A 25448-nucleotide genomic window follows, 5' to 3' on the forward strand; every position below is an offset into this window, starting at 1 on the left:
GGTTATATGACATTGGACATATGGTTAAGGACAACACACAGATATTGAGAGAGGAAACCTGCTGTCGCCACTTCATGGGCTACTCTTTTCGATTAGCAGCAAGGGATCTATTATATGCACCATCCCACAGACAGGGTAACACATACCATGGCCTTTGATATACCAGTCGTGGTGCACTGGCTGGAGCAAAAAATAGCCCACAGACGGGGATCAATTCCATACCGACCGTGCATCAAGCGAACATTTTACCACTGGGCTACGTCGCGACGCTGACGTCATGAAGACGACAACTCACCGTGATCTACGAGCCACGTCATGCACAGAGAGTTGAGCTTCTCGTCGAAGAACTCCACACCCTGCAAGCAGAAAGGTTACACTTCAAAATACATGTCGTATCAAGAGGTGAGGAAAGCAACATTCTAAAGTTAAACATTTGTCTTGTTTAATGACACCACTAGAGCATATTGATTTATTAATCATCGGCTACTGGATGTCAAACATTTGGTAATTCCGACATAGTCTTAGAAAGGAAAACCAGAAAAAAAAATTTCATTAGTAGCAAGGGATCTTTTTTATGCACTATCCCATAGACAGGCTAGCACATACCACGGCCTTTGATATATATATATACCAGCTGTGGCTCACTGCGCATCAAGGGAGCGTTTTATCACCGGGCTACGTCCCTCGCCTGGAATATTTAATTTTTACACCTCAGCACTTTTTAAACTACATGTATAGCTATGTGGAGTCTAATTTATGCATAGCTCGAACTTAATGGTGGTACTAGCCACTATAATTGTGAGACTCAATGTTTTATTTTGTGTAATCCGATTTTCAATTGCATATTAGATTTTTGGAGAAAAAAATTCACATGGTCAAAAACATTTACATAACAAAAGAAATAGATTTGTCTTGTATAACACATAAATTGTTTACCAGCTGTTTTACTAGACCATATGTAGGTGGATGGTGTGTGGGGAGATATTTGTACTATTAGTTACTAACCATGCTGTTAAAGAGTAGAACAAATATTTACAACATTGGAGGGGGGGGGGGGGGGGAGGGGAGGATATCCCCTCCACTACTTACTAGGGATGGGACAGTTCAGCTTTTTAAATTTTCTGTTCGATGTTCGGTTTTTGATCTACGGTTCGATGTATTCATGGTACTTAGTAGTACAAGTATGCCAATTATCATACATACATTTTTATAAACTATTTTAAGAGAAAGACATTTTATTTTTAATGGTCATTTGTAAAACAATTGTAAATATAAAATTATATCTTGACTGAAAAACAAAAATTGCATTTTTACCATAGCCTTGTTAGTGTTCTGCGTCTGGGATACTTGGGCAATATTATTATGTCCCCCATGATTTGAGTTCAGAGAGTTGGCAAAATAATTTGGGAGCGAGAACGCTAGGGGGTCCAGGGATCAGGGGTGGGGAAAAATAAAATTGTCAATCGGTCCCACGTTGATGTCATCACTACCGGGGGAGGGGGGTAGAGGGATAAGAAGAAAGGAATACAAATAAAAATTATAAAATCATTTAAAAGGTGATATTTGCCAAATAGTGTTCTAAAAACAAAATCATAGTGGCATTTGTATATTTTTATCTTGAATCATGAACGCGAAACGATAAACATCAAAACATGAAAGAAAAACAAAATGTTTGATCACATCAGCGAATTTTTTTTTATTATATTTATTTTACATAATGGAATAAATAATATAAAAAAGGAATAAAAGTTATGCATTTTAACTCCCATATATGTATAAAAAGTACCAGTATTCAGTAGTCCTGAAAATTAATAAACAATAACACCATTGGTGCGTTTGACAACTTGAGCTGGCACAGTTTAGACAAAGCAATTAATAACGTTGTCGCCGATTGGATGACATTTGACCTCTCCTGGCTCTAAAGATAGCCGGTTTAGCTATTCCAACTCACTCCCACTTTTTAAAAAAAAAGAGGTGTAAACCTTTTTTTCAATTTTAAAGTCCTTTATAATTATTTGATACACTACATTGAACAGTCAACAAGAAACACATTTATAGATTATTTCAGTATATTTTATGCTATTTCAAGCAGTTTGTATTTCACAAAAGCCTCTTGCCTCGGACTCTGACACTCGACCCGACAGGCGTTAGCATGTGTTGATTGTGACCAGTTGCAAACGCTGGGTCCTTTGTTTTAATTGGAGTGTAATACCTTGGTAGCTTTCTCACCAAGAATGATGCTATTGTTAACGTCTGTTTTATCTCGTGACCAGCACAGCGGCTTTGACAAATGTCTAGCCTAGTGGCAGTAGATTGATTGTAGCTCCGACTTATGGCAGACTTTAAAATCACAGACGTCAGAAACACCAGTCAATTTTGACCACTATTTATTTATTTATTATTATTTTAAATCATGCACAAGATGCCAATGTCTGGGCAGGCCGATCCAATTGGCGGATAGGAATTTGTTCCTATAATAGAAACAGACAGGTGCTTCGGACCGACAAGAATGACAAAAGTGGGACCGGCAAACGCACGTTTTTGAAAAATAATTTCGGTCTCAGAGATCGAGAATCGGTCCCAGACCGGGAAAAAAGGGCTTTTCCCCACCCCTGCCAGGGATAGTCTCTCCCATATTTTTTATGTATTCTGGAGTACATAATATATGGGTGTTATGTACACATTATAGAAGTCTAAAAGAAAGATATATGTCAAGACATATTTCTGTAATGTTGATTATTATTTTGATAATGTCAAATATTTGATGTGAAATATATACAGTCGACCTTTGATAACTCAAACTTCGATCTTTCAAAAACGTCGATCTCTCGAAGTGAAATGGCGGTCCCGGCCAAACTGCTATACAAACTAGTAATAACAGACTTCGAACACTCAAACTTCGAACATTCGAAAAACTCTATCTCTCAAAGTAATTTGTTGGTCCCACCATAAAAAATTAAGGGATATTGCACTTCCAAAACTCAAAGTTTGTGGAGTGACTGAGCCTTTTAACTGTACCGGTAATACTTTAAAGAAAAATGAATTGTCACCCAAGCCAAGTGTGAGTGCCCCGAGTGCCTGCATTTGGTTGTCGGTGTTTGTACACGGCAGCGGGCCTCATTACACAAAGTACGGATAGTCTTGTAATCTTCAAAGAACTGTTGTAATAACAATTAACGCTGTTTCTTTTTTCTCTTAAACGAGTGAATCATGTCAAATTTGTTATCTGCTATTTAAGTGTGAATTCAAAATGATTCATTACTAGTCATTTAGTTATGTTAGAAACTGATACATCAGAGATCGAGCAATCTGGGGAAGGACCCAGAAATATATTTTTTCGCCTTCTGCCAGACAAAACCCTTGAATTTAAAGATGTAGATTGTCACGGGGGGAAAAAGAGTAAAGATCAGCTTACTGCCCTAGTTACTGCCAACATGTCAGGCAACGACAAACTGCCATTGCTTATCATAGGGAAGTCAGAAAAACCACGTTGTTTTAAAAATATTAAAACACTACCAACTGAATACCTAGCTAACAAAAAGGCCTGGATGACTTCAGATATTTTCACTAACTGGGTAAATAAAATAGACAAAGAAATGTCCTGCAAAAAGAGAAAAATCGCCCTTGTAGTGGATAACTGCCCTGCCCATCCCAAAATAGCGGGTCTAAAATCAGTTGAACTTGCCTTCTTGCCACCGAACACCACATCAAAAACACAACCTATGGACCAGGGAATAATCCAGAATTTAAAAGTCTTTTACAGAAAGAGGGTTATTCTCCGTTATATATCAGCTGTTGATTCGGAAACCGAGTTAAAACTAAATGTTTTAGATGCATGAAATCTCATGCAGCAAGCTTGTTGCAATGTGATACGTTATAGAACTACGATAAAGAACTGTTTCCACCATGCTGGGTTTGACGTTAAAAACACGGTGACGACGACGTTGACCCCGATGACGACATCCCCCCTCTCTACACTGCTGCAACATAATTTTATAATTATAATACTACAATGCAGTTTCACTTTGGGGTCTGCTGTACGAATTTCGAAAACTCAAACTCCCTGAAACTCGAACTATTTCGTCGTCCCCTTCAACTTCGAGTTAACGAAGTTCGACTGTATATATATGTGTACATACATACATACATGTACATACACACACACACGTGTATATACATATATATATATATACATTTATTTTTAAAAACAAAGGAAAAAAGTGCAAAGTAGTAGACACTTTCGTCCGGATAAAAACTTACGGAAATTAGCGATGCTGAATCGTTTTAAGTTACTATGACGGACACTGGGCTCCATTTTATAATTCTTGAAGTTAACAAGTCTTTACATTTTTCAATTTTGACAACTGGGATGAAACATACTTAAAATGTTTATTCTCTCTGTGGATTAATCACTGAGGTCAGTCCCTATTTTGGAATGTTACAATTTTTACGGTCCCGGCAAGACATTTGCGGGTTCTGTGCAGGATCCGAAGGGCACCTATCGCCCATGCAAACATGTCAGGTTTAAGGGAATCGAATGCTGTGATTGGCCGAAATACTTTACGGGTCATTGGAATTACCAGTAAGGTGCAAAAACGTTTTTGTCTTGCAACCACTGTTTCTATTGACGGATTATGATGACTCATTAAAGCAAAGTCATAAAAGTACATGTATACTTTCAAAGTATGACTTTTTGACGTCATACATGATGTGACGTCACGTACACGTGGCTCTTAGAAATGTTGACCTTTGACCCTAATACCAAAATCATAACAAACCTAACAAGACTAAAACTAAAAGTATAAAGTTATTACAAAATAATGTTTGAAAATATTTTTTTTAAACAGATATAATATTACTTTATGTAAAATAATCTTTATATATTTAAACAAAATTCTGTATGGCACAATATCTCGTCTGCTGTCAAAATGGATGAATTAAATGACCATATCCTTGACGTCTTGTGGAATGAAAATGATTCTCTACATATCACAACATTTTCGAACGATGTGACCTATTTAGAACTATCGCAGGTACTTGATGAACTTGAAAACCTTGAATGCGAAAGGATGGAAACTGATGAAAGACTCGAAATTAACCAAATTCCTACAGGTGAAGGGGTAGCGACAAATGTCAAACAAAATTGGGACGAAGAAATGGATGAAAATGCTGTACATGATTTTATTGCTGGCAAACAAAAGAAAAATACTTTAAAAAAGACAGCAAGTGACCTAAATACGTAAACATGAATCTGCGTGGTTGCGAGGTATACTGAAGTAGCATCGACCGACATTTTAAACGTGTTCGCACTGGCTACCAAATAAGGAAGTAAGGAAATATTTTATTTAACAACGCACTCGACACATTTTATTTACGGTTATATGGCATCAGACATATGGTTAAGGACCACACAGATATTGAGAGAGGAAACCCGCTGTCGCCACTTAATGGACTACTCTTTTTGATGAGCAGCAAGGGATCTTTTATATGCACCATCCCACAGACAGGATAGTACATACCACGGCCTTTGTTAGTAATGTTACACCAGTTGTGGAGCACTGGCTGGAGAACGAGAAATAGCTCAATGAGTCCACCAACGGGGATCGATCCTAAACTGACTGTGCATCAAACGAACGCTTTACCACTGGGCTACGTCTCGTCCCCAGCTACCAACTAATGAATTCAACCGACGTCAAGTTCTACCGGACGCGTGGCGCTATTCAAACAAAACAAAGAAAGTTAAAACAGAAAGGAAAGGGAACAAAGTTCAGCCACTTACCGATTCCGAAACTGACATGCTGTACAAAAATAAACTCCTAGGTCCGACACCCCAGAATCATTAATGAACACTTTATGGAATAGCAAATGCATGCATTTCGGGCTTCATGGTGTCTCAACACTACGATCTTCAATGGGGCGATGTTGTATTAAAAATAACTTACAACGGCACCGGGTATCTCAAGCTCAATGAACGTCAAACAAAGACGAGAAATGGTGAAAACTTAACCGACATACGGCAGATATGTCCCAAAATGTTTTCTTCTGCAGGTGACGAGGATCCAAGAAACCCTGTTTACATTTACAAAGTGTATGCCTCCAGACATTCACAAGATTTCTTAAAACAGCGGCGATCCATTTTACATTTCAACTCGTACAATCCCACTCACAGATTTCAAATCCGAAAAATGGTCTTCAAAAGCAAAAATGGGTGAACGAAAATTGTAAAAAATGATGTCCACAATGGCTCTTAAGGGGACTTGCCAAACAAATGCTTTACAAATCACACAGCTCGAAAAACCATCATCCAAAAACTAAGACAATCCAACGTTCCACCTACAGATATCATCCAACTAATGGGGCACAAGAACATACTGTGCATAAATAATTACAGTTCTATCACAGAAGGTAGAACTAAACCAAATAACTTCCGGCTGGGTCAAAGTTCGAGGTGCACCCAACTTTTGATAGAGAAGTGAACACCACAAGTCCTGTGATTGGTTATAAATGTGAGTGTGTTGGTTGTAAAAAATAATAGTTTCGTCTGGGTAAAATAAATGTGCAATTTTATTTCATCTAGTACCAATGTGTCAAGTAGCCTTGTGCTTGAAACATGTATGGGGGTACCTGTAAAAAAAAGGTACTCGAATTTTGTGCGAAACTAGGGTAGTCATAGACGCTACCCGTTATCTCAGAAACGAGCAGCTTGACCCCCATTTTTTTCTGATTCACTTTAAGTGTAAGGGGTGGTAGTATTTATATCCGTGGCGTTTATGTCGGTTGATACGTTGCAGGTAGGAGTTTTAGCCGCATATGTTACTATTGTCGTTTATGGGATTTGATTTGGTAGTATACACCCAGGACAACAACAGAAAGAATATTCAAAACTGATATCTGGCACGAATCAGCGTACTCCCGCTAACCAGACTGCGTCTCAAACAGTGAAATGTACAAATACAGTAACTAGCCTTGAATCAGGCCACTTGTCCGCTAATGGCTAACAAATCCAAATTTAATTAAGTCACTGTTTCAAGGGGACACACTCAATATACAAACATTAAACATTCATGTAGGAAACACAGTTGCAACAGACATGGTCTCAAATGTTTCTCTTTAAAGTAATGTTAGATTAAATCCAAACTGACATTTTCAGTCTATCACAACCCATTCATAAATAACGCTATTACATTGTTCCCATTTTTGTGTTTTTTAGTTTTGGCTCTTTATACGTTAATACACTATTTCAGTTACAATTATAAATTTAATACAATATAAAGCAGATATCCGACGTCACTAATTAGTTATTTCTTTTTACAAATCAAAACGAACCTCAGTTTGCAAATTGGGAAACAGTGCAACGAACCGTGGGCCTAAAACTGCGGTTTTCGGTACCATCGAATAATCGTCCCATCCCTACAACTTACCAGCTGTCCTGCTAGGAGCGGCATGTACTCGATGATGGCGAGCCGGACCCTCCACTTGGTGTCCTCGGCAAGCTCCACGATGGCCGGCAGCAGACTCTGCGAGAGCTGCGTGATGCCAATCACCTCGTTGACGCAGTCCAGGTTCGAGATGATGTTTAGACGGACCTCGGGGCACTCATCCTTCAGCTGGGCCAGGAACAGGGGCAGAAGGTGCTCTATCGTGCTGCACAGTGTCAAATAAACAAACAAGAGCTTTAGTCTTTATGTTACCACTGTCAGGAGGGATGGATGGAGGGATGGATGGATGGATGAATGGATGGATGGATGGATGAACTGATGAATGGGCTAGGAACAGGGGCAGAAGGTGCTCTATCGTGCTGCACGGTGTCAAATAAAAAAACAATAACTGTAGTCTTTGTGATACCACTGTCAATTATGGGAGGGAGGCTGGGATGGTTGGATGGTTGGATGGATGGATGGATGGATGGATGGATGAATGGGTCAGAAATAGGGCAGAAGATGCTCTATCGTGCTGCATGGTGTGAAAACAGAACAAGAGTTGCAGTCTTTGTGTTACCACGGTCGATTATGGGAGGGCGGCATGGATGGATGGATGGATGGGCCAGGAACAGAGTCAGAAGACGCACATAGATTTTATTTAGGAGTATTTTAGGTAAATGTTGCGTCAAATACACAGGATTCCTGCGTCATGTGAAACCCTGTGGCTGGCTGGCTGGCTGGAAGGCTGGATAGATGGATCGATGAAGAGACGGATGGATGTCAAATAAAAAACAAGAGTTGTAGTCTTTGTGTTAACACTGTCGATGGAGGGAAGCTGGGATGGATGAATGCGTAAAGACACCCCAGCAATTTTTTTTTTTTTTAAATCGGCTAATGGATGGATGTCTAGACAGATGAAACAGAGAGACTGAACTGAGACAGAGACAGCATCTTTAGCATAGAAATTGGGAATTTTCAGTGCCGCTTTCTTTTGGAAATGGGACTACATTCGGACTCTCAGGACGTCTCGATAGCTCCCCGATGACACGACTTACTTCTCCTTGCCGAGAATGGGCGACAGACCCATGATGACAGAGGCTAGTGCCGACTTGACATGCTGGTTGGCATCCGACACAAGATCCTTCACACACGGCAGGATGTTCGTCATGATGATTGTCTCCCGGGTGTCAGACGTCAGATTTTGACAGAATTCTACAGAGAAAAAAAAAAAAAAAAAAAAAAAATCATGTGGGTCAGGCAGATTTTAATTTAAAAAAAGGAAGAAATATTTTATTTAACGACGCACTCAACACATTTTATTGACGGTTATATGGCATCAGACATATGGTTAAGGACCACACAGATTGAGAAGAAACCCGCTGTCGCCACTACATGGACTACTCTTTTCGATTAGCAGCAAGGGATCTTTTATTTGCGCTTCCCACAGACAGGATAGCACAAACCATGGCCTTTGTTGAACCAGTTATGGAACCCAGTACCTACCAGCCTGTAGACTAATGGCCTAACCACGACGCCACCGAGGCTGGTTAAGATTTTAATAAATGCTATCGTTTGAGGTGCGTCACAGGATTGAATCACCTCAGTAGATTCATTCAGCTGATTGGGTTTTTTCTTGATCCAACCAGTGCACCAGAACTGGTCAAAGGTTGTGGTATGTGCTATCCTGTCTGTGAGAAATTGCATATAAAAGATTTCTTGCTGCTAATGGGAAAAGTGCAGCATGTTTTCTCTGAAGACTATGTGTCAGAATTACCAAATGTTTCACATTCAAATGCCTATGATTAACTAATCAGTGTGCTTCACAATGTGTTAAACAAATCAAACTTTTTTTCTATAAATGTTCCATTTAATTTTCACAGCAAGAAACTTGCGTTAGATGACGATGGCTATCTGATGAAAAGTATTCCTTTTTGTTACCTGAATAATCATTTCAAAAATCATTTATTTAGCGGGTGGGGGATGGGACGTAGCCCAGTGTTAAAGCGCTCGCTCGGTTCACGGTCAGTCTGTGATTGATCCCCGTCGGTGGGCCAATTGGCTTATTTCTCGTTCCAGCCAGTGCACCCGAGTGAAATAATGTTCAATCATCACAAGCTTTAGCTAGCGACAGTGAAAATTATTTCACAAGGGACATAAACACGATATGTATTGGAAGCGAGTTTAATATCCTATAAATACGGATCAACATTAACAGAGTTTATTTAAAAGAATTCATTTCCGTCAAAAAAGAAATACTATAGTAGAATCTCGTATGGTCAAACTCGGAAATGGTCAAATACACCGCAACACTCGAACCAAAAACAAAGTCCCAAATTACATGTACACATTGTTGACCTAATGGTTAGGTCAAACTACCCGATGGGTCGACCATTTTCTCAAGCACCGACAGGGTTCGAGCCAACGGGATTCAAATGCATGTTTAAGATCTGAGATTTGACAAAAGTATGCACCGACCTTTGACCTTGTGTGCTGATGCAGCTCTGACCTCGGCCTCGCAGTCCTTGAGGAGACTTTGAAACGCGGGGACCAGGTCGTTCTTCGTTATCTCAGGACCGACGGCCTTTTGTAACTGTAAAACAAATCAGTTTGTAAAGTATAACATGTAAAGACCAGAAAGTTCTTCGTTATCTCAGGACCGACGGCCTTTTGTAACTGTAAAACAAATCAGTTTGTAAAGTATAACATGTAAAGACCAGAAAGTTCTTCGTAATCTCGGGACCGATGGCCTTTTGTAACTGTAAAAGAAATCAGTTTGTAAAGTATAACATGTAAAGACCAGAAAGTTCTTCGTAATCTCGGGACCGATGTCCTTTTGTAACTGTAAAACAAATCAGTTTGTAAAGTATAACATGTAAAGACCAGAAAGTTCTTCGTAATCTCGGGACCGATGTCCTTTTGTAACTGTAAAAGAAATCAGTTTGTAAAGTATAACATGTAAAGACCAGAAAGTTCTTCGTAATCTCGGGACCGATGTCCTTTTGTAACTGTAAAACAAATCAGTTTGTAAAGTATAACATGTAAAGACCAGAAAGTTCTTCGTAATCTCGGGACCGATGGCCTTTTGTAACTGTAAAACAAATCAGTTTGTAAAGTATAACATGTAAAGACCAGAAAGTTCTTCGTAATCTCGGGACCGATGTCCTTTTGTAACTGTAAAACAAATCAGTTTGTAAAGTATAACATGTAAAGACCAGAAAGTTCTTCGTAATCTCGGGACCGATGTCCTTTTGTAACTGTAAAACAAATCAGTTTGTAAAGTATAACATGCAGAGACCAGAAAGTTCTTCGTAATCTCGGGACCGATGGCCTTTTGTAACTGTAAAACAAATCAGTTTGTAAAGTATAACATGTAAAGACCAGAAAGTTCTTCGTAATCTCGGGACCGATGGCCTTTTGTAACTGTAAAACAAATCAGTTTGTAAAGTATAACATGTAAAGACCAGAAAGTTCTTCGTAATCTCGGGACCGATGGCCTTTTGTAACTGTAAAACAAATCAGTTTGTAAAGTAAAACATGCAGAGACCAGAAAGTTCTTCGTAATCTCGGGACCGATGGCCTTTTGTAACTGTAAAACAAATCAGTTTGTAAAGTATAACATGCAGAGACCAGAAAGTTCTTCGTAATCTCGGGACCGATGGCCTTTTGTAACTGTAAAACAAATCAGTTTGTAAAGTATAACATGCAGAGACCAGAAAGTTCTTCGTAATCTCGGGACCGATGGCCTTTTGTAACTGTAAAACAAATCAGTTTGTAAAGTATAACATGCAGAGACCAGAAAGTTCTTCGTAATCTCGGGACCGATGGCCTTTTGTAACTGTAAAACAAATCAGTTTGTAAAGTATAACATGCAGAGACCAGAAAGTTCTTCGTAATCTCGGGACCGATGGCCTTTTGTAACTGTAAAACAAATCAGTTTGTAAAGTATAACATGCAGAGACCAGAAAGTTCTTCGTAATCTCGGGACCGATGGCCTTTTGTAACTGTAAAACAAATCAGTTTGTAAAGTATAACATGTAAAGACCAGAAAGTTCTTCGTAATCTCGGGACCGATGTCCTTTTGTAACTGTAAAACAAATCAGTTTGTAAAGTATAACATGTAAAGACCAGAAAGTTCTTCGTAATCTCGGGACCGATGGCCTTTTGTAACTGTAAAACAAATCAGTTTGTAAAGTATAACATGCAGAGACCAGAAAGTTCTTCGTAATCTCGGGACCGATGGCCTTTTGTAACTGTAAAACAAATCAGTTTGTAAAGTATAACATGCAGAGACCAGAAAGTTCTTCGTAATCTCGGGACCGATGGCCTTTTGTAACTGTAAAACAAATCAGTTTGTAAAGTATAACATGCAGAGACCAGAAAGTTCTTCGTAATCTCGGGACCGATGGCCTTTTGTAACTGTAAAACAAATCAGTTTGTAAAGTATAACATGCAGAGACCAGAAAGTTCTTCGTAATCTCGGGACCGATGGCCTTTTGTAACTGTAAAACAAATCAGTTTGTAAAGTATAACATGCAGAGACCAGAAAGTTCTTCGTAATCTCGGGACCGATGGCCTTTTGTAACTGTAAAACAAATCAGTTTGTAAAGTATAACATGTAAAGACCAGAAAGTTCTTCGTAATCTCGGGACCGATGTCCTTTTGTAACTGTAAAACAAATCAGTTTGTAAAGTATAACATGTAAAGACCAGAAAGTTCTTCGTAATCTCGGGACCGATGGCCTTTTGTAACTGTAAAACAAATCAGTTTGTAAAGTATAACATGCAGAGACCAGAAAGTTCTTCGTAATCTCGGGACCGATGGCCTTTTGTAACTGTAAAACAAATCAGTTTGTAAAGTATAACATGTAAAGACCAGAAAGTTCTTCGTAATCTCGGGACCGATGTCCTTTTGTAACTGTAAAACAAATCAGTTTGTAAAGTATAACATGTAAAAACCAGAAAGTTCTTCGTAATCTCGGGACCGATGTCCTTTTGTAACTGTAAAACAAATCAGTTTGTAAAGTATAACATGCAGAGACCAGAAAGTTCTTCGTAATCTCGGGACCGATGGCCTTTTGTAACTGTAAAACAAATCAGTTTGTAAAGTAAAACATGTAGAGACCAGAACATCCTTCATAATCATAGGACCTTTTGTAACTGTAAAACAAATCAGTTCGTAATGTAAAACAAGCAGTGACAGGATGTATTCTTAGTTATTCTATATTTGATTATCCTTTTGTTAATGTGTCCCTACCAGCTGGATATCCATTTTGCATGTGTGTAGGATAAAAACAAAACAAACTCCATAAGCGGCAACATTCTTCACTGTTCCAAAGATCAGGACTTTTCATTTAAACCAAGTATTCATTAAAAAAAATACAAAACTATCAGGGTTTCTGCCCGAAAAGAAATGTTTGGGTATGGCACTATGGAATTGAAAGAAAGAAAGAAATGTTTTATTTAACGACGCACTCAACACATTTTATTTACGGTTATATGGCGTCAAGACATATGGTTAAGGACCACACAGATTTTGAGAGGAAACCCGCTGTCACCACTACATGGGCTACTCTTTCCGATTAGCAGTAAGGGATCTTGTATTTGCGCTTCCCACAGGCAGGATAGCACAAACCATGGCCTTAGTTGAACCAGTTATGGATCACTGGTTGGTGCAAGTGGTTTACACCTACCCATTGAGCCTTGCGGAGCACTCACTCAGGGTTTGGAGTCGGTATCTGGATTAAAAATCCCATGCCTCGACTGGGATCTGAACCCAGTACCTACCAGCCTGTAGACCGATGGCCTAATCACGCCGCCACCGAGGCCGGTCCTATGGAATTGAATGTGTGTGCTGCATGCACCTGCTGTCACCCAGAAAGAAAATGGGTTAGGTTTAGGGTTAGGGTTAAAAAAATCATACAATAATGATAAGAGGCATTAAAAAAAAAATCTGCAAATATTTTTAAGTATGGCCCCATACCCGTTTTCCCCTCTGGCAGAAAGCCTGGCTGTAGCAGATCCATACGGCTTATAGAACTCACCCTCCTACTCATCCTGTGGTCCATTTTGGAACCACCCAACAAAGGAAATGAACGAAATTGTTTATTTAACGACGCACTCAACACATTTTATTTGCGGTTATATGGCGTTAGATATAAGGTTACGGACCACACAGATATAGAGAGAGGAAACTCGCTGTCGCCACTTCATGGGCTACTCTTTTCGATTAGCAACCAGGGATCTTTTATATGCACTATCCCACAGACAGGATAATACATACCACAGCCTTTGATATACCAGTCGTGGTGCACTGGCTGGAGCTAGAAATAGCCCAATGGGCCGGCCCTCTGATGGGGATTGACCCCAAACCGACCGCGCATCAAGCGAGCACTTTACCACTGGACCACGTCTCGCCCCACCCTAACAAAATCAGATTAATTCCTTTTGAAAATGGAATAAAATAAAAGCCCTCTGAACTGGACACCCATTGAAGCAAGGAAAAGGTCTTCTTTTAATGGGTATTTGGTACAAAAGAGGTAAACTCCTGTGATGATTTTTAAAATGATACGATGAAGAAACTCTGATTTTGAGAGGGTCTTATTGTATATCTTTAAAGAGGCATATTGTTCACCTAGACCCCTAGTTTCAACACGTAAAAATGGACACTAAGTGTGGTTAATTTACAAAACCGTAACAAATTTGGATACAACACAGTGAAACAAGAGTGTGACGTTGAAACACCCTTAAAGATAGACTAAAACACGACTCCAGAATCGTTACTTCTCAGATGCACGTGAGTTTTTAAAAATATGAAAAATGCATTTTGTGGTATTAGAAACACTTCAGTTGTAGGCCCTATGGACACGGGTAATCTGAAGAATACAATATAAGTAATGTTTGATTTCAGTGATCATAAACAGCTCCAATAGTGACAAATATGCTGCAGTGTTTAAAAACTAGGACCTGTCTCTTTAAGGGATATTTGGTCTGAGAGAGATATTCTGAACCGGTAAGTAAAATGGGACCAAGAAAAACCTCCGATTTTGATGGGTCTTACTGTATTTCTTTAAGAGATATTTGGTCCAAGAGAAATATTCTGAAACCACTACTTAAAACGAGACCAAGAAAAACCTCCAATTTTGAGGAATTTCACCGTGTTTGAAAAAACAAAATGACTGATGGGCCAACTTACATTGCTGTATTTGGAAAAACAAAATGGCTGCTGGGCCAACTTACATCGCTGTATTTGGAAAAACAAAATGGCTACGGAGTGGACTTGCATCGCTGTAGGTTGCATAGTACCAAAGAAGAGAGTACCGTGTCAAGGTTCGATGTGCACCGTCAAATATTTACGGAGTAAAAGCAGCTGTGGGTGTGATTGGTAGTAATATGTGACATTGATTATTTGTGCAAATACTATTATCCATTGACAATAAATAAATACACTTTTATTTGTTATACAGTTGTTATGCAGTATATACCAGAGGTTGAAACTAATGCGGGGTACCCCCAAAAATGGAACTGCAATTTTCAGCAAAAATGACGGTTGCTATTAAAAACATAAATTAAATCTCTTAAATGATATGTGACCCCCCATTTTCTTACAGCTAGATTAGATGTGAGGTGCCACACTTTCTATTGCTGTACTTCCTGGGTGTGTTGAAACGCTGCTTATATAAGTTTTATTAGTAAATGTTAACATTATCGGCAATAGGAATTGATTTGGTCTAACCTGTATTTGGAAAAACATAATGGCTGCGGAGTGGACTTGCATCGCTGTATTTGGAAAAACAAAATGGCTGCAGAGTGGACTTACATCGCTGTATTTGGAAAAACAAAATGGCTGCTGGGCCAACTTATATCGCTGTATTTGGAAAAACAAAACGACTGCTGGGCCAACTTATATCGCTGTATTTGGAAAAACAAAATGGCCGCTGAGTGGACTTACATCTGTGAACTTGTCGGCAACCATGTACCGGACGCGCCACGACTTGTCTTCGGCCGCCTGTCGCAGCGTCGGCATCACCAGCTGCTCGGTGTCGTCGGTCGGCAGGAGGGACGCAATGCTCACACACGCCTCCACGGCCAGCAGACGTACAGAGTCCTGGAAAAAAAAGAAAGAAAGAAATGTTTTATTTAACAATGCACTCAACACATTTTATTTATGGTTATATGGCATCAGAAATATGGTTGTGGACCACATAGATATTGAGAGAGGAAACCTGCTGTCGCCACTTCATGGGTTACACTTTTCGATTAGCAGCTTAGGATCTTTTATATGCACCATCCCACAGACAGGATAGCACATACCACGGTATTTGTTACACCAGTTGTGGAGCACTGGCTGGAATGAGAAATAGCCCAATGGTACCGCCAACAGGGATTGATCCTAGACCAACCGCGAATCAAGCGAACGCTTTACCATTGGGCTACGTCCCGCCCCTTTAAGTGATGATCAACATCAATACAAAACTGTGGGGAAAAATACAAATATCAGAGACAGGTAAAATTAAAATTGTGAATAAAAGTCAGTATCACGTAGAAATTGTCACAGAAGTTCTGGATGGAATCGAAAAATATCTTTTCTAGTTTCTTTGAGATGATTACACTCTACCAAAATGTGGCGTGCCGTCAAGAGTACAGAACAGACGTTAAACTTTAACGACACCCCAGCACGAAAACACAAAATAGAATATGTTTAACGACGCCCATCAGGAGTTTGATAGAAAACAACAGATATTAATGAATATGTTACGGGTATGATTCAATTCTAATTATGTGAAATGTTTCCAATGGGATGGATGAACAATTTGATTTGGACCAACTACAGATTATACTGTATTCATTGGAGAAGGTGCTGTTTAATTAATGAAGTCCTGACTTCTTCAAAGGATAAACAAATTTTCGTATGATGTTCAGAATAGAGACAAATTATTTGATTTATTTGTATCAGTGACCTAGAAGTTGTATGTGACACACCACCATCCCAAGTTGTTCCTACATGTGAGGTTTGATGGTCCTGTATGCATCTGTATGCAAGATATGGTCCAGACAAGAAAAAGTTAACGGATGAATATACAGATGGACAACGCCATACCATAATACGACCCATCACATAAAAACATTTGTGTCAAATCATCTCTATATAAATATAAAGCCCGTTTCGTATTTTCATCCTATGCCAGTGCTGTGAACAGGGGAATAAGATAAATAGACTTGGTTGATATTTTCCATATTAAACGACACTGGTGACGAATCGTCTCTATATAAATATAAATCGCGAGTTACCTGTTCGTCCTGGGCCAGTGCTGTGAACAGGGGTATAAGATCAGACTTCAGGTAATCCTTCTCGACGACCTTAGCGAACTCTCCCAGCTTGCCTGCCGCGGCTCGGCGCACCATGGGCGTGTCATCACTGCACAGGTTCTTGAAGTGTCTGCAAACACAAAGGAAAGGAATGTGTGATTAACAACGCCTATTTGTAGGGGTGACTATTGCGGTCACAGGCCATAGCATTTCACATTTCATGAGACACACTTTATCGGTTCCGTGCCTTGTGATCATGGGAACCCATCGAAAACTGTTTTAAAAATAGTATTATATATATTATTTTTGTTGAATAGTCGTACTCATATAATAATCATGGGAAACGTAATTTTGTTTCTGTGATTTTACCGACACGGTACAGGAAATGATCGTTACCATGAAATCCAAAAGCATGGGTCAGATTTACTATTACAATAGTGTTGCCATAGTTACAATACTGTAATAATTGTAATAGTATTGTGACTTCTTAAATTGCTTGACACCAGTAACATGAACAGATATTACCTCAGTTTTCCAATGTGTGAGTGTGTGGGTGGGTGTATGTTCGCGAGTGCATGCGTCTCTGTGTGAGTGTGTCTCTGTGAGTGTGTCTGTGTGAGTGTGCGTAAGTATATACATATGTTTGTGTTTGTATGTATGTCTGTGTTTGTACTTAGTTATTTGTAATAATGTATGCGTTGGTTGTAGACTAGATTTCACTATGCATACTATCAAAACTATTGATAGTTGAGCCCTATGTTTTAACAGTATGGCTTCACAATAACACACACCATAGCCCACGACAGTTTTACAATATCGTAGTGCTTAGATCGTTTCAAAAATAATGGGCCCAGGGTTGCAGGCAGATAAAAAAGGAAGGAATGTTTTATTTAAAGACGCACTCAACACATTTTATTGACGGTTAATATGGCGTCAGACATATGGTTTAAGGATCACACAGATATTGAGAGTAAAAACCCGCTGTTGCCACTTCATGGGCTCTTTTCGATCTTTTATATGCACCATCCCACAGACAGGATAGCACATACCACTGCCTTTGTTACACCAGTTGTGGAGCACTGGCCGAACGAGAAATAGCTCAATGGGCCCACCGATGAGGATCGATCATAGATAAAAAAGCCATAAAGAAACGTACTGCCGAAGTTCTGCTTTGACATTGTTCGATACTCTTTGGTAGCAGACAGAAAACAGACCACATGCCGACGTTCGAGACGTAAACCAATCACCTGCAAGGAAAAGAGAAACAACAATACACTCTTCAAAAAACGTAGGGGAACCTGAAATATTAATGTTAATATCAACTTTTAGACCGAACATACGTTTTGACCACAGACATCCTAGTAAAGAACGTTCAGGTCTGTTTATCAACACATCGAAACACATTCCATAGTTTGCACGTGCATCACGCAGAGGGGTGTCATTCTCGATTTTGACAATTTCCAGGTAGGTCCATTAATCACTGTGGAACATTATCTCTGTCAATCTTTTTCATTCTGTTTATCATACAGTTGTTATTGTTTTGATTTTAGTCATTTTTATTGTTTGAATTTCCGATTTACTGATAAAAACCATCAACTTTCAAATTTCACTTCTGACCCCAATAGTCCTTCAAGATTTTTGGTGGTCATAAAACCTACTGTAATACTGAACTACTGGTTGTAATGTTTGCCCAATTAATTCACTATTATCATATAACCATTCCCCAATACCTTACCATTTTGGCAATTGTAAATTCTAATAAGAGTTCCCCTACTTTTTTTGAAGAATATAGTTAACTTGACAAACATTCAAATCCGAACCAAATCGTTAACAACTACGATAAATTACTCTCCTACCTTTAATTAATGTTTGATTTCTCCCAAATTCTGGCCAGACACAAATTGTGAAAACACTAATACTGTGACACAGATTCCATATATGAGACTGTAATGCTCTCACCAATATTGACTTCGCTGAGACTGCATATGGCAAAATACATGCAGTTTTCTACCTCTGCCATTTTGCTACTTGTATGCTTCTTTTTTCACGTTTAAAGATTTAAAATTTTATTTACACTGCAATTGCTGTCATTACAATCAGAGTAAACTAGTTGGTAGAGTACTCGTTTGAGGATGGAAACCCCCCCCCCCCCCAGCAGACCCATTGGGTTTTCCCCATCCCAACCACTGCCCTATGACTAGTACATCAAAGGCTGTGGTATGTGCTATCCTGTCTTTGAGAGAAGATGCATAAAAAAGATCCCTTGGAAATATTGAGGACTACATCCAACAATAGCAATGATGATTAATTGATCATCATTCAATACGCCCTACTGGTAACATCAAAGGCTGTGGTATGTGCTATCCTGTCTTTGAGAGAAAATGCACATAAAAGATCCCTTGGAAATTTCGAAGACTATATCCATTACTTGGATTATTTTATCACAGGCTACTGAATCATGCAGTACACCACTGCTAAATTAATTTATATAATATATACTGTAAACCGTGAAAAACATGCGTGCGTATAAATTTCGCGTCGTTCGCGTCCAACCTTATGTCGCGAAATTAATACTCACGCACTATTTTCCAGTTTGTAGTGTGCTTAAAGTAATTTGTTTTGTTTTGAAATATTTTATTGACAATAAAATTCACCAAAAAAATTCACTCAACAGGCACAGCCTATACACGAGCTCTCCTTGATGGCGACTAATCGTTAATTGTTTTATGTAACTTCAATCGATGGCGACTAATCGTTTTTTGTTTTATCTACCAAAGGGTGTTAACAGTTAACAACTGAAGCTGTGAGTTGTGATTCTAATACAGGTGAGGTGGGTAGGGCCTAATCCCCTCTATAGAATCTGTACCAGGCACAGTTGCTTGATGTAGGATAACAGAATATTGATTTACAGACAGTAACTTTATAACAATTACAGTGAGCTGTCTTTATCCACTTTTTTTTTTTGAGCTGTCAACGGTCGTTCGCGAAATTTACACATCGCTAAGGTATACATTCGCGAAAAAAACACGTCGCAATATTAATACAGTTTACAGTATACATATATTGGAAATTTTTACAATAGATTTGGGCATTTTCAGTGCTACTTTCTTTTGGGAAGGGGCCTAATATGATCTGACCCACAGAATACCTGGATACATCTGTGTACTGGCATACCCACCTCCTGACAAGCGCTTCACGAGCGGAACGAAGTGGTTTTCTAGATTTGACTGCGAGTGCTGAGACGCGATGGCTCGCAGCGAGTCAACCGCTTTGTCACGCACCACTGTCTCCTCCACCGTCGCCAAGCTCTCCAGAGGTGGCTGCAAAACACAAGTTTAAACACATAAGCCATACTTCTCCATGGTGATAACTAGATGCCAAAACCACACTATCCAATGAAATGGCCACTACGAAAATTAATTGTTCTATGATTTACTTGGCTTCTCAATGGTTTTGACCTCGATGCCAAAGTAGTGAAATTAGCAATACCAAAATTAACTATTTTATGACGTTAGTTAGATTGAAACTTGCACAAGCATCGTAGGTAAGTTTTGATTTGAAAAGACTTTCTTCTTTTTTTTTAATCTGATGTGTGAGCTTTACTTGTAGTTAAGTTTCGGTTTGAAAAGACATTAAAATGTTGGGTTAAATCTGATGTTTGAGTTCCCCGTAACCTGTGAGGTGTGGACTTGCATGTATGTACATGTAGCTAACGGTCTGTGACGAAGAGCCAAACATGAAAAATTAACATTGAGCTAAACGCAAAAGTTGCCACTATAGCCACTGTTGGAAAAGCAACACATACATGTTACATCTTAACTGATGATTACATTTATTTATTAATTTCAACTTATTTCCATGCTTATATCCAATTAAGGTTCAAGCACACCGTCCTGGGCACACACATTAGCTATCTGGGCTGTCTGTCCAGGACAGTGGGTTAGTTATTAATTTTTAGTGGTTAGTGAGAGAGAAGAGGGTGTAGTGGCCTTACACCTACCCATTGAGTCATTAAAACTTGCTTTGGGTGGGAGCCGGTACCGGGCTGTGAACTCTGTACCTACCAGCCTGTAGTCCGATGGATTAACCACATCACCACAGAGGCCGGTTATGATTACATTAAGGCAAGACAAAAGGTATTTTAAATGAAACCAAATTTCTTGCCCACTGGACTGAATTAGCCAGGTTTTGAAATTGCACGGTGCTAATTAAATCTGTCTAGCACACTGGTGCTGGATGATTTCTACATACAGTATGCATGATGTCATAACTCATTGTTTAGGTTTTTTTACGATGACTGACATCATAAGTCATGTTTTTCAGAATTCTGTTTGCCATTTCATGTTGTATCATTGTTTTAAAAATATTTTACAAATTAATATTTTCAATTTTATATTTATTGTTAAGTTGTTACATTTTTATGTCAATGCATAATGTGGACTACATTTTGCCACATATGATTAAATGAGTTTGCATGTGAAATGTTTACGAATTATTCTACAAAATTAATGTTTTGTTACTGTAATTAAATGGACAAGAACAAGAATCTATCACCGTTGTGAGGTACAGATAAGGCAATTCCAACCCTTGGGACAAAACATCAAGTTGGAACTGCCTTATCTATACCTAACAACGGTGATAGATTCTATTAATGCCCAAATGACATCCCTTGAAATATCATAAATCTTAACGTGAAATGTTACAAGTACATGTATGTCCAAACGACATCCCTCGAAACTTCATAAATATTAAAAGTTAAATATTACAGGAAAATGAATGTTCAACTGACGTCCCTTGAAATATCATACATCTTAACGTGGAACATTACAGGGAAATGTACTCCCAAATGATATCCCTTGAACATTTCCAATGCCAGTCAGCAGTGTTGCCATACAAAGTAGTTGCAAAAATGATTTGTGGAGAGGCATCTTCATCATTGTTGGGTATTTACTTGATCATTACTTGTACAAATGTTGCCATGCCTACGACAATATTTACAAAGTTACTTTTACAGCAAATAAACATGGCTGAAAGGTTATTTTGCTGTATGTAACATTGTAAGGAAGGAAGGACATGTTTTATTTAACGACGCACTCAACACATTTTATTTATGGTTATATGGCATCGGACATATGGTTAAGGACCACACAGATATTGAGAGAGGAAACCCGCTGTCGCCACTTTGTGGGCTACTCTTTTCAGTAAGCAGCAAGGGATCTTTTATCTGCACCATTCCAGACAGGATAGCACATACCACGGCCATTGATATACCAGTCGTGGTGCACTGGCTTGAGTTAGAAATTGCCCAATGGGCCCACCAACGAGGATCGATTCCACACCGATCTTGCTGTATGTAGACATATTTCAAATGTACAAATGTTATATATATACCGGCAGATAATATACACCAGGTGTACACATTCTGCCATCATTGAGGAACTTTACCGACGGTACTACTGTGCCGTCAGTGATGCTCCTGACCTACAACAATTTATATCTCAACGATGGCAATTGCCGTCGTTAACTTCGAACCCTGACAGCAGTGACGCTGTACAAAGCTGTTGCAATGGTGATTTGTGGAGAGGCATCTTGGTTTATACAATAGTTATTGCCGTTCAAAAACAGTAGCGGTCTGCGGGAATTGGTCAAAAGACGTTAGGTATCTTCATCCTTGATGATATTTACGTGGTAATTACTTTTACAAATCCCAATACCAAGGGCTGAAAAGATATACATACTTTGGAAATTTTAGCATTGTTTTACAACATTTTGGGAATTTTAGCATTTTTTACAGGATGTGGGGAATTTTAGCATTGTTTTACAACATTTTGGGAATTTTAGCATTGTTTTATAACATTTTGGGAATTTTCAGTTTCATTTAAAAAAAACATCTTGGTAAGCCTCGTTAGAATCGAAAAGATTAAAATACTATACATACATGTGTATATGTAGTTTTCAAAATATGCCTTTATATAATAATAAAAAATGATAATTATTTACAGTAAATTACACTGATTGGGAATTTTTTACTCCAAAATGGGGGATAAAAAACGATATAGCTTTTGAGGAATGGTGGGGAATGATGCCGATTATCAGTCTAGAAACATAGGTGATAATACCCTGAATAGCTGTGGTTTTAATTAATCTGTGTGCTCCAGTGGTGTCGTTAAATAAAACAAACAACAATACACTGCACACGTACAATGTTGCCGAGTCAAGAAATAAATGTATTAGTGAAAGGCAAGAAATAAATGTATTAGTGAAAGGCAAGAAATAAATGTATTAGTGAGCGTAAAGTATTTATCAACCAGACAGGCTATACTGATATACCAAGCATTAATATTTCACAACACAGAAGACATTCATTCAACTCTTGAAATACATCATGTTTTAGAGGTGAAAAATGAGAACAAATGTTGCAAGATTGATGAGGATGGCATTTTCAGAAAGGAAATGTTTTATTTAACGACGCACTTAACACATTTAATTTACGGTTATATGACATCAGACATATGGTTAAGGACCACACACAGATAATGAGAGAGGAAACCTGCTGTCGCCAATTCATGGGCTACTCTTTTCAATTAGCATTAAGGGATCTTTTATATGCACTATCCCACAGACAGGATAGTACATACCACGGCCTTTGTTACACCACTTGTGGAGCACTGGCTGGAACGAGAATTAGCCCAATGGGTCCACCGACGGGAATCGATCCTAGATCGACCGCGCATCCGGCGAGCGCTGTACCACTGTACCTGTGTGGTCCTCAACCATATGTCCTATGCCATATAACTAAATAAAATGTGTTGAGTGCGTTGTTAAATAAAACATTTCCATCTATCCTTCCAAATTTGTTCGAGCAACGAGCAAACAAAACAACCGCTCTTGCAATTTTCAGAGACAACTACAAATTTTTTGAACATAAACTGCCTCTTTATCCCTTTTGTAAATTTGCGAGTTTTGTAATTCCGTAGTCTGCAGCAAGCATAGTCCGCTATTTCAAAGTTTGGCCAAGACCGCGAGGCAGTTCACAGACTTCGATTGGTTGTGCAAGTAACAAAACTATAACTGACCCACACACACCTCTCCCCATCTTTATTCATCCATCCACTCCCTATGTACAGTGTGTGTCAGGCCCCTTGATTTCACGGAAATGACAGCGTGTTGGTTAAAATCACAGAACCGAACTTTCATTTCCCATGATTATTATATTGAGTACTGTATTTGACCAGAAGTAGGCCTACATCTTTGAATAAGCCATTCTCCTTTTTGAAGGCATTTAAGAAATTAGACCTTTATTCGTAAATCATGGTATTTCATGTCGATGTCCATGAAGTAAATTGCCAAAAATATTTAAGGATCGAGAAAAAGCTGTTAGTTTTCACTTTTATCTCGCGCAACATACATGTGACGTAAAACAAGGTCAGGGAATTCACACCACACGGTCGGTTTTTCGCTAACGTAGTCGTAGTAGCGTTTCGTATTATAAAATTAGGTTGTCCACCTAAAAAAAAATCACATTTGTTTCCCAGTTAAATTGATGTATTAAATGTACATGCAATTAATATTTAATTGACTAAATGTTAAAGAACAGTGAGTAGGCGCGTGTGCAGGAAAATTTGTAACGGGATCAAATCAGTCTCCGACTGAGTCTGTGTGTCACTCGCATCGAGGTATACCGTACTCCCCCTGAAAATGTGGAAAAATTAAATGTCCTGAAATGTAATGTAACTACCAGCCTTAATGTTCTATGTCCTAACCATGATGCAACCAAGACCAGTAATCTGTAGCAGTACATGATAAAGCTATACACAAAATGTTAGGTCAATATCTCATAGCAGTGTGAAAAAAATCAACCGGAAAACTATCATATATCTTCGCCTATAAGTCGAATTTTTTTCACCCAAAAATTATTTTATAACTTGGGGGGGTCGACTTATAAGAGGGTAAAAAAAATTCACCCAAATATATTACCGTTTTGGGGATTATTTTACAAGTTTTATTGTTGAAGTATGCCCTGTGTTTATACTCAAATATGTTAATTTGACACATTTATTTTTTATAACTTTTTTTTTTTGGCATTAGAATTGTTTTTGGTTATGTAAAAAGGCGTGTGATCTCACTCACATGCCAAGAGAACAATTCACTTAGTTAAAATAACAGTCATGACTAATAGCAAAAATGTAAACAATACTAACCTGAGTTTATTTTGAAATCTGGTCACTGCCATTAATGGTTGTTCAAACAATGTTTTGTCGGCGATTAACTTCATGAATATTACTGAACTTTCCCTTAAAACAGCTTAGACTAATATCTGCAGTTCACTAGAGCAATAGGGACATACATAAAAACCAGTGTACTTTCCAGAGTTATCCTCCTTACAAGTTACATGTATTAATATGGCGGCAAAACATGTGATTAACTGATACTTTCAGTTTTATTGTAGTGATCTGTTGTCAGTGTTTATAAATAAAGTTGTTGTCTGTGCACAAAACCATGCTGTACAGTGCCATACGGTAACAGTCAAAACAGCTTTCACTATCTACTAAAGGAATATTTCGTTTTGATGCTGTTACTTGTTTGCGATGTACAAAACATGAAAACCGAAGTTTGTAAAATAATTTTCTTTTGTTCAAATATTGTACATTATTGTTCTCATGTGCTGAAAATAAGAAATACTTCAATATTTATAAGTTGTTTTTCATGGGTCGACTTATAA

The 25448-nt window shown here is 38.5% G+C and overlaps 1 protein-coding gene across 2 annotated transcripts in view; it reads right to left on the reverse strand.

Moving 5' to 3' along the window:
- LOC121385773 (serine/threonine-protein phosphatase 2A 65 kDa regulatory subunit A alpha isoform-like) overlaps window positions 1-25448 on the reverse strand; it is a 50131-nt gene that overhangs the window by 11312 nt on the left and 13371 nt on the right. For both annotated transcript variants that reach the window (XM_041516551.1, XM_041516550.1), the window contains exons 4-11: window positions 19905-20046; window positions 17883-17973; window positions 16709-16856; window positions 15369-15524; window positions 9897-10011; window positions 8477-8633; window positions 7422-7644; window positions 296-356 (exon numbers count right to left, since the gene is read on the reverse strand). In XM_041516551.1, coding sequence (XP_041372485.1) covers window positions 296-356; window positions 7422-7644; window positions 8477-8633; window positions 9897-10011; window positions 15369-15524; window positions 16709-16856; window positions 17883-17973; window positions 19905-20046 — 1093 coding nt within the window. The remainder of the gene's footprint in view (window positions 1-295; window positions 357-7421; window positions 7645-8476; window positions 8634-9896; window positions 10012-15368; window positions 15525-16708; window positions 16857-17882; window positions 17974-19904; window positions 20047-25448) is intronic.

The sequence above is a fragment of the Gigantopelta aegis genome, chromosome 12 (assembly GCF_016097555.1).
Source record: "Gigantopelta aegis isolate Gae_Host chromosome 12, Gae_host_genome, whole genome shotgun sequence".
Classification (NCBI taxonomy): domain Eukaryota; kingdom Metazoa; phylum Mollusca; class Gastropoda; order Neomphalida; family Peltospiridae; genus Gigantopelta; species Gigantopelta aegis.